Here is a 9,905-nt window from a genome sequence, read left to right on the forward strand (position 1 = left end):
GGGGGTCATTTCCCCTGCTCTGATGATTCGAAGCCTCTGCCGACACCCACAGGACGGTGACTGAGGCCTCCACACTCCTCAGCATGGATCCCAGCTCCCACTCAGATCTGGGGCCACAGACACCTCTCCCACCCCCTGCCGCCCCTGTGAGCAAGCTGTTCTTGTGAAACGTGGTCATAGTTTGTTAGGAGGACCTGTTTCCTATGGGGATACAAACCAGTGTTGATACCAGTACACACACACGTCCAGCCATGGGTGCAAAGGGAAGGGACAGTAGCTCTGGGGTGTCTCTGCAGACCCGGAGGCCCCGGACGCCAGTCCCCACGGCCACAGCCACATGGGTCCTCCTCCCTCAGTTGAACGAGATGCTGCTGCACAGAAATCCCACAAGTTCCACAAAGGGGCCCGACTGTCCTTTCCCTTATACACACCTTTAACGGGTGCCCCATGAATCTCCCCACACCCATTCCCCTTGTTGCATCCTCATTGGGATAAAGAGGTAGCTGCCTCCACCACTCTCCACATTGCAATAATCCCAGTGGAACTAGAGGATGCTCCCGCTACGATGAGGCAGACAGTCCCGTCCCCATGGCCAAGACTTTTCGTCTCTGGTCAGGCCACCCACACAGGAAACCCTGGATGAGCGGAGGGTCATCCCAGCGCCGTCGTCTGGCCACATGAGGAAAGCAGAGAGAAGCTCCATAATGACAAGGGCCGTCTCCAGGCTCCATCCTAGAAACTGGTGAGTGTCCAGAGGGCTGAAAGGCACAAGAGCAGCTCTGCCTCCCCAGAAGGTTCAGGGATGCAGAAGACGGTACAGATGCCTCAGAAGGGCCCTAGCCAAGCAGGCGTTAGAGAAGGGGCTGATGAGGGGGTCCCTGGGGAAAGTGAGAGCTGTGCGTTCCCAGGGGCAGCCTGAGGAGTCCTTGTCTATGTGGAGGAAAGGTGTGGCCACCTGTAGACCCAGAGCTCCTGTGACCTCCCTCATCCTTCCTTCCTCTCAGGATCGCTCTCTGTGGAGCAGCTCAACACCAACAAGATGACAGTGGCCTGAGAGCATTTCCCACGAAAACGATCTTTGTTCACAATTTACATACATCACTCCAAAGGTCCTCCTCCCACACCCACCTCCCCCACCTCCCTAACACCCCCACAATCCCGCTCCCCCTCCCCACCCTGGTGATCCTGCCCCCCTCCCTTCCCCCCACATCATCCAGGATCAGCACTGGGAGGAGGAGGAGCCCCTAGGCTCCCCAGGGGGCTGCCCTGGGGCCTCGCCCTGGAGGGCCGGCCCAGCTGTTCCCTACTGGCTGCAGTGCTTCTTCCTCCTCTTCCCACACTTCTTTGTGTCAAACGGGTCACGCTTTCTCTTTCTCAGCTGTGAGGGGCGAGCCAGCCCCAGAGCCAAGGCTGGCCTCCCAGAGACGCCGAGGCCAGCCCCGGGGATGGGCAGCTTCTCAGCAGCGGCTGGGCGTCCACACAGAGCCCGCTTCCTCAACTTGGGAGCGGCTGGTGGAGCTGGGCTGAGGCCTCTTCTCTGAGAGGAGGGGGACTGGGGAACACTCTGGGCCCCCCAACCTCCAGAGGAAGCCAGGGCTGAGACATGTGCAGGACTGAGGGACATCCCGAAAGGCACCAGTATATGCTGAGAGTCTACGATGAAGACGCTTTGGAGCACCTCCTCGTTCTCACTGGACCCGTCCCTGGGCACTCGGGCCTCCCGAAGAGGAGAGGCCTTTCTGAGAACAGACGCATCCCTGGATCTCAGTAGAGGGCCGGTGCGCCTTTGACCCTGGGGAGGGGAGAGCCGTACGGGCCGGAATATAGAGAACTCCTGACGTCCTCCAGAGGGAACAAAGACTTTGGGCCTGCACAGGGCACTGTCTGTTTGGATGAGCCTATGAAGAGCCTCAGAATCAATCTCTGGTGGGCAGGCTTCATCACTGACCCCTAGATGGGGGTCTTGGTCGTGCCTCTGGGCACCTTGGCCGGCGTTGGACGCAGAAGGACTTGAGGCCATTCCGGGTGCACTGTGACTCGGGGCTGCCCGCACACTGTCGTCCTCTTTCAAGGCCAGGAGTCGTTTCTGCACCAGCTGGTAGGAGGGAGGAGGACAGTGACGGCTCCACACACACGTGTGAGAGGAGGAGCACTGGGCAGTGGGACAATGGCCCTGGGGGGGAGGAGGGGACGGGCGACCCCAGGACTCGAATCCAAATACAGACACTGTGGCAGTCCTGCCATCCTCCTGCAACTGATTCCGAGCTTTGTGACCTTCCCTCCCCTCCCGGCTCCCCATCCTCTCCTTCCTTTCACCCTGCACTGCACCCACCCCAGAACGGGCCCTTCCCCATGCCAGGTGTCCCAGGCAGGGGAGGGATGGACAGCGCTATGTGGCCCTCCTGTTCTGGGGCCCTACCTCTCCCCTGTTCACTGGGGTCCCTCTGTGCCCTGGTCTTCCTGAGTGTCCCTTGTGTCCCCTGTTCTACCGGGGATCCCTCCCTCCTCTGGCTCCCCTGGGTCATCTGGGTTCCCCTGTCCTCTGGATCACCTGGGGTCCCCCTCCCGTGGGGTCCCCTGGCTCCCTGAGTGTCCCTCTCCCTCCCCTGTCTCACTTCTTCGGGGGTGAGCCCTTCCTCCTGCTCCAGCTCCTTCTCTAGGGCCAAGAGATCCAGCTGTGGGTCTGGGGAAAGCAAATCTGCCAGGAATCCAGGGTGAATGACTGCCTCCACCTAGAACAGAAAGAAGAGGCTGTGAGCATCCTCAGCCAGGAGTGGCCTGTGAGACAAGAAGGCCAGGAGGGAAAGTGAAAAGCAGAGACCCACCCCACTCTCCTCCACAAGGCGGGGATGGTCAGTGCGCACACACACACACACACGCAAACATGCACATACACAGTCACACACAAAAGAGCACATATACAGAGGCACAAACAGACACAAAGGCATACACACAGATAGACACAAACATGTACACACAAACATCTGCGTAAACCTCCCCTAACACCAGGCTCAGGAACAAGGAGCTGAGCTTAAGTCCCAACGGCCTGAGCAGAACCCAGATCTTGGGTGCTGAGAGTTCCATGCCCTGGCATCTTGCAGACCCCAGTCTCCAGGCCTAGCCTACTTTGGTGACAAAGTCCTCCTGGGAACACAGCTTGTCGATGTAGCTTAAGAGATCCGGGTCCGAGTAGGTGCCGTCCTCTTCCTGCTGCAGCTCATTTCCGTCCTCTCCCCATTCTGCATCTGAGTCGCCTGTGGCTGAGTGGACGGGCCCCACCAGCACCTCCATGATGTCCATATACTCCCTCACAGCCTCAGGTGGAATGTCCTCGGGTGCCTTGGGCTCCGGGGGTCGCTGGGACCCGTGTGGCTTCGGGCGGGAGGGCTGGGCCCTGGGGCCGGACATCCTGGGAGCACAGGCTGCGGCAGAGCAGGAGGAAGGGAAGGAAGGTGAGGGGCTCCCGGTCCACCTCCTGACCACTGAGCGCACGCTGGTGAGGGCACTGTTGGGGGACATTGATGTGGGTGTGGGGGGGTCAGGACCACCTGGAGCTTCATGCACAGTTGGAGGGGGGAGGTAAGGGGGCATCTAAGAGAGTCACATATAAGGAAGTGGGGAACCTCCAATTTTCCAGGGGTGTCCCCATCAAGCTCACTTCTTAGGCAGACTTTGTGTGCAGTCCTTTGACAGGGAGGCGTGAGAGAAGTTACAAGATTGACCAAGTCAATACCCCGTAGTAACAAAGGGCATCTGAGACCCCACCCCCCACCCCCCCGCCTCGGTGGCTGTTTTGCTTGAAAGACCAATGCCCCTGTCTTGAAGGAAAATGATCCACATGGGAAGAGTGGCCAACCCTGGGCCCCTGTTACCTGTGCGTTCAACTCCAGTGGGAACCTGGGTGGCTGGCTGAAGGCCCACTTTCGGGGCTGGGGGCCCCCGAGGATCCAGCTTCGGTGGGGCTGGAGGAGGCAGGCCCTGCGCGCACTGCATCCACCGCAACTGCTGGATCTGCATCTCCTCCTCTGCCTCAAATTGCATGAACCTGGGGTGTGACGGAGGCACAGGCCATCCTGAGAAAATGGCCTGGGTTCTGGAGCCCAACAAAGGCAGCCAAGAATGAGGGATTGGGAGAGGATGTGCCTTGGGGCTGACAAGGCCCTGTGAGGTGCTGTCCACAGCAGAGAGCTGCTCCTGGAACTGATACAAGATCTGGGACCCTTCCTGCCTCACCAGCACTGGAGAGCATTCAACAGCATAGAGCCAGGTCGCTGCACTGAACCAGGTCAACGGGACACGTGGCTGACCCAGGGGGCACCCTCCCCATGCCCCCCATCCAGAGCCACATGAAGGGCTGACAGCCAGAGGCTGGAACAGGCATGTGTTCCCCACAGGGGTCCTTGCCCAAATCCAGGACCCTGGGTTGGGACTGAGAGTTCTGGAACGTAGACCTGGAGACAGGGCTCAGGAGAGGCTGGACGATGTGGATGCTGAACTTAGAGGACAGGCCTTCCTTTCCTCTGAGAGGTGCTTGTTTGTTTGGTTTTGTTTCTTAAACCAAGGGGATTACCGTGGAGCAAACACTGGAAGGGCCAGAGACCCTTGGGCTGATGACAGCTGGCTTCCCCAGCCTCATGAGGGATGCCAGGGTACCCACTCAGGCCACTTTTCGTGAGGAGAGGGGGTCCCAAATCTATGTCAGTGGCCGCCAGCCAGCCACCACTAAGGAAGCAGCAGGCTGGCGGGTGGAGCTCTTTCCCCAGCCCAGCCCATATGGCCGGAGTTGGACCCCTACTGGACTCACAGCTTCACCCTGCCCCGTCCTGAGACCTTCATGTGAGGGCAAGGGTAGGTCAAACTCAGGGGAGGGCAGAGCTCGTGGTGGAGGAAGGACAGAAGACCCAAACTCTCAAGGTGAGGGAGGGGTTTCTGGAGGACTGTAGGGCCTCTGGGCTGTGGGCCCCCCGTTCCGAGCGACAGCCCTTCTCCTTTGTCCTCTCTGATGAGCACCCCCACGGCCAGACCCTGCCCTCACCCACTCGCCTCACCCTCCACGCAGCCCCTGGGCCTAGGACGCTGACTCACTTTTGCGCCATCTCGTAGTAGATCATCCGGTCAGAGTTGCTAATGTGCTGCCATTCCTGCACGGCCCTGCACAGTCCCTCCTCCAGTGTCATGGTGGGCTTCAGGCGGGCCAGGGATCGAAGCGCTGGGCTGTAAGCACTCGGGGTCAGTCTCTGTGCCCAGCCCAGCCCCCACCTGCCTGACCCCACCCACCAATGTGGACCACACATCACTCAACACAGCATGACTGAGCAACAGGAGAGTGAGAGGCAGGTGTCTGGGAGAGCAGAGACAAGCCTTCCCGGCTACGGCTGTCACCGCCTCACACTCACTCGAGGATGACCATCCACTCCCAGGCTAGAGCTGGGACACTGTGCCTTGGGGAGCTCTTTTCCTCTTCAAGGCTGCCTTTTCATAATAAAAATCACCATCATCAGTGAGGCGTGGCATGTGCCAGGCAATCTGCTCACACTTCATAGATTAGCCCAAGGAGTCTTCTGCACGGTCCTCTGAAGGTGAAGTGTGATTGTCCCCTTTTTACGAGGGACCGCAGGTTTAGGATGGAAATGCCTGCCAGGCTCACAACTCTAGTGGGAGAGAGCCCATGCCCTTAGGAGAGCTCTACCATCACCCTGTTCCTAGTGGAATTCTCCACATCAACAAAGTCGAGGCGTGCATGAAGCGCTCTCCTGGGCCCCGCGCTCCTCCCCCTTCTCCGAAGTGACCTCCCCCGGCCACGTACACTCAAGTGCTGTATGAAAGGAGACGTCAGCACAGGAGAGTGTGGCATCCACTCCTTGGCTCCTCAACTTACACCACGACCCTCTCTGACTGCAAGTCTTGAGGCCATATTACCAGGAGAATCATGGAAGAGCAAGCTGGCTAGACTCACAGGGGGGTGGGGTCAGTTGAGATAAGGCACATTTCAGTCATGATGTCGTGGACTAGCAGGCTCGCCCGTATGACTGACAGTGTGCCTTTTCGTGGCGTGGACATCGCCCTCACACCTCGCTTCCAGTATCCCTAGAAACCTAACCTGCGAGTCCATCCCCAGTTCCTCTTTATCTAAGAGCTCCGATAAGCTCATGACCCCCTGAGCGTTCACTCACATGAGAAAGCAGGAAAGAGCTTCTGCATCAGGACTCTGGGGAAGGTGTCTCCGGGCCAGTGGCTTGAGGCGCTGCCACCGTCGGAAGTTACTGTACACGCTCTGGTGGTTAGAGCAGTCCTCCTGCGAGGCATAGGGCTGGTTGGTGTCCAGGCTGCCCTCCCTGGAAGTGCCACGTGGCCATGGCCCAGAGTTCACTGGGCGAATGTTAGGGGCCATCTGGGCAGCTGGTGGTGGAGCTTGAGGAGGAAAGCCTGGGGTCCAGCCTCCCTTGCCAGCCTGAGTAACTCCAACAGCTGGAGCAGTCACAATGGTCTCCATCGCAGGGGTTGCTAAGAATATGGGTGCAGGACATGCAGCACTCCCGCTGAGGGCCCCTGGAGCGCTCCAGTTGAGGGGGCCCTGAGGAACGATAAAGGTCTGAGCCGGGGGGGTCTGCACTGGCCTCCCTTGTGACCTGACTTGTACAGTGAAGTTGCAAGCCCCAGGGGCACTGGGGCCACAGCCACCATTAGCCACCAAAGGCATCCTGGGGAAAGCTGGCAGCCACAGGCTGCTGCCAGGAGGGAATGCGGGGGTGATGAGAGGTGGCAGGTGCTGCTCCCAGGGTGGCCAGTGCTGGGCGCCAGGAATGGGTGGAGGAAAGGACACTGCCATGAAAGTAGACAAGGAGGCACCGGGGTTCATGGTGACATCCGTTCCCAGCACTGCAGATGCTGTTGAGGCAAAGGAAAGGAGTGAATGGAGGAGGAGAATGGGCAAGTGGGACTGAGGCTTTCTGCGGCATCAGAGTGTAAATCTCCACAGATGAGAGACTCTTGGACAAGGGAAACTGCAGCGTGCAAATGTCTTCAAGTGATTTTCATGCCCTGACCTCCAGTTGAGAATTATTCCACTGGTGACCCCACGCCCATCCACCAAGCTCCCTGACCCCTGCCTGCCGAGAAGAAATTGCCTCAGCAAGCACTCACTTGGAGAGCCTCCCTAAGGCACACCCTGGCACCTAAGCCTCACAGGCTGTCTCCCAAGACCTGGAGCTGTGTGGACATCTGCTCTGTGAGAAATGCCCCTCAGCCGGCGTACTAGCAGGTGGGGCCTTCTGCAAGGTAAGTTCTAGGCCCCCAAAGGCCCTTTGTGGACAGGCACTGTGTAAAATATTAGGGCCCCACCTCCTCCTCAGTCCTCCTTTTCCTGATGCTCAGTATAAATCCCCTCTTTCTTTCCTAGCCTCACAAAACAAAACAAAATGCTGGAAAATATCTCTAATGGAATCCTGATACAAACCCATGACACTGGCCCAGAAAGGACCTGCATCTCAGAACAACCCACAGCAGATACGTAACATGGGCCAGGTCCTGCCACCCCTTCCCCAGTGCCCAGAGTCACTGTCATCAGTCAGGAGTTCTGTTCCTAGGGGCTTGGGGTGGTCTGAGAAGTAGGCGCGTGTCCCTTAGATTCTGTCATTTCACAGCCAGTGATGGCTGCAGAGGATTAAACAAGGGCCAGGGAATTGTCATGTTACATTGGTCGTGGGAGTATAGACTGCCTGTGGTCCTTCCCCTTCCAGCTCCCAATAACGGAGAGACAATCTGAGATGCAGGCATAAGCCAGATGCCATGGCGATCAAGTTGTCTGAAACACATCCCTGTTCAGGAGAACAAGGTACACACCACGGTGCACCTAACTCACCAGAACAGATGTCATAGGACGTTTAATAGTAACACAGAAGATCATCTTCCTGATCCTGGGCTACACTCCTTCCCCCTTTAAAAGAGGAAGCAGGCTTCATAGACATTCCACCCGAAACAACCCCACTCCACATCTGTTCCCTGTCCATGAAGGAGTGACCTGAAATAGGAACAAACTCTTCCTCTCAAGGCAGCCTGAGGGTCCACCATGAGATACTGGACAAGATGAAGTAGGTCTGAAGTACTGCCATTCCACAAAAGGAAGAACAATTCAGAGCAACTCAGGAACCTGAGCCCTCTCTTGGCTGAAGTTACTCGTAATGGTTGCCCATCCCCTGTTGAATCCAAGGCAACAGTTACCTGAACTGACAAGTGAGCTCTGGGCTGGGAGGAGTGGACGAGGTGTGGGCTGCGGCAGTTAGAGTAACCCCCTGCCTAGCTCTCGGAGAGGACACTTCACTGCAGGTGTGGCCACACACAGCCCCATTGAATAGTTTTCTCACCAAGACCATCTCTCCCCACGGCCCCCTGAGATACAGTATGCTCCTGTTCAAACCCCTTTGAAAGATATGGTGAGGCAAGCTTCAGGTGCCTGAGGAACACAATACAGCTCTAGGCTTTCCTCATGACCCTCCCTGTGTCACCACCAGGATATCACACACATCCTTACACACACGTTTCAAAGTGGCTTGTCTCCCTTCTAGAAAGAATCAGACTGTCTGCTGCCATCCTTTCTCCATAGCCAGGGCAATTCCTCTGGATCCACCTCCAACGACCCCTCCTCCCCAGGGCAGTCTCAGGTTTCTTCAGGCTCCCCAGTCTCCCCAGGTGAAATGTCCTTGTGCGTCCAGTGCTCTCTTCTCCCTCTACTTCAGTCCAACTAGGTGCCCACAGTTAAGTGTAACATGTGAACCTGAAGGATGTGAGGATGGCAGGGTCTCTGAGAACACACCCCCAGCCTATAGGCTTACCTCCTATTGAAGCCATCCTGCAGGCTTGGGCACGGACTACTGCTGCCTGGTAGCCTCAATGAGAAAAGTCAAGACCAGGAGCCAGAGAGCGACCTGCTTCAGCAAACGCTCGGGATCCAAGTCAACGAGGGACACGTTTGAAAGTAAACCGGAAAATGCGGGCTGAACCGTTCTGCGGTGGGGGAGGGGCAGAGGGCACGTGGGTCGGGGTGGGGTGGCGTGCGCTGGGGGGACATTCCACGAGGGCTCTGGCAGGTAGGCAAGAACCGGAAGTTCCTTCCACCTCCCACAGTGGCAGCACAATTGGCGTGTGCCTCTTTAGGCAGTTTATAAACTGTTGTTTTGATTCACGGCACCGAGGTTGAGCATGACAGTCCCTTCCTTTCACGTCTTTATCCATCAACCTAGGTTTTTGTTTTTTGTTTTTTTTTTTGCGGTACGCGGGCCTCTCACTGTTGTGGCCTCTCCCGTTGCGGAGCACAGGCTCCGGGCGCGCAGGCTCAGCGGCCATGGCTCACGGTCCCAGCTGCTCCGCGGCATGGGGGATCTTCCCAGACCGGGGCACGAACCCGTGTCCCCTGCATCGGCAGGCGGACTCTCAACCACTGCGCCACCAGGGAAGCCCTGGAGCTTTTATAATGAAGGAAAACTTGTATGATTTGCAACCAATAACTTCATACTAGAGGAATGGTGAGGCAAAATATTGTACCCAGGCACTCGAGAAAGGCAGGCTTCCTTGTTGCTTCCTCCCTTTGTTCAGTCATTCAACCAATTATTTACAAGATTCTCACTCATAATTCTGATACAGTATTTGAAGGACTCTTCTCAAGGCCACTGATACAAAAATTGCACTGTGCAAAAATTAGCCAGTCCCAATACTGCAATCACTTTTGTAATACTTCAAAATCCTACACCCCACAGACAGAGATAATCAAATTAGCCCAAATGTAACTTGGGAAGACCAGTCACAGAAGGGAGTATCTAAAAGTCCTTTGGATCATGATCTCTGACTATTCCTGCACAGAAGGTGGGGGCGGGCATTGACTACTGAGAAAAAACATCTCTGGACATGCA

General features: G+C 57.0%; 1 protein-coding gene and 1 long non-coding RNA gene across 2 annotated transcripts; one reads left to right on the forward strand and one right to left on the reverse strand.

The window, feature by feature from the left end:
- Positions 1-618: 618 nt before the first annotated feature.
- LOC308611316 lies at positions 619-1,489 on the forward strand. Its single transcript, XR_014014841.1, has 3 exons — positions 619-742; positions 1,005-1,109; positions 1,379-1,489. It is a non-coding gene; the product is annotated as an uncharacterized lncRNA (long non-coding RNA).
- Positions 1,490-1,549: 60 nt separating this feature from the next.
- LOC308611310 (NUT family member 2G-like) lies at positions 1,550-6,841 on the reverse strand (the record flags this gene model as incomplete). The annotated part of the gene is made up of 6 exons (XM_081260139.1): positions 6,174-6,841; positions 5,086-5,214; positions 3,873-4,045; positions 3,127-3,422; positions 2,616-2,732; positions 1,550-2,095 (listed from the first exon to the last, which is right to left on the reverse strand). Coding segments are annotated over exons 1-6 (1,917 nt in total), but the record flags the coding sequence as incomplete, so codon positions are not given.
- Positions 6,842-9,905: the final 3,064 nt, after the last annotated feature.

Source organism: Mesoplodon bidens (assembly GCF_964165515.1).
Source record: "Mesoplodon bidens genome assembly, contig: HAP1_SCAFFOLD_298, whole genome shotgun sequence".
Taxonomy (NCBI): domain Eukaryota; kingdom Metazoa; phylum Chordata; class Mammalia; order Artiodactyla; family Ziphiidae; genus Mesoplodon; species Mesoplodon bidens.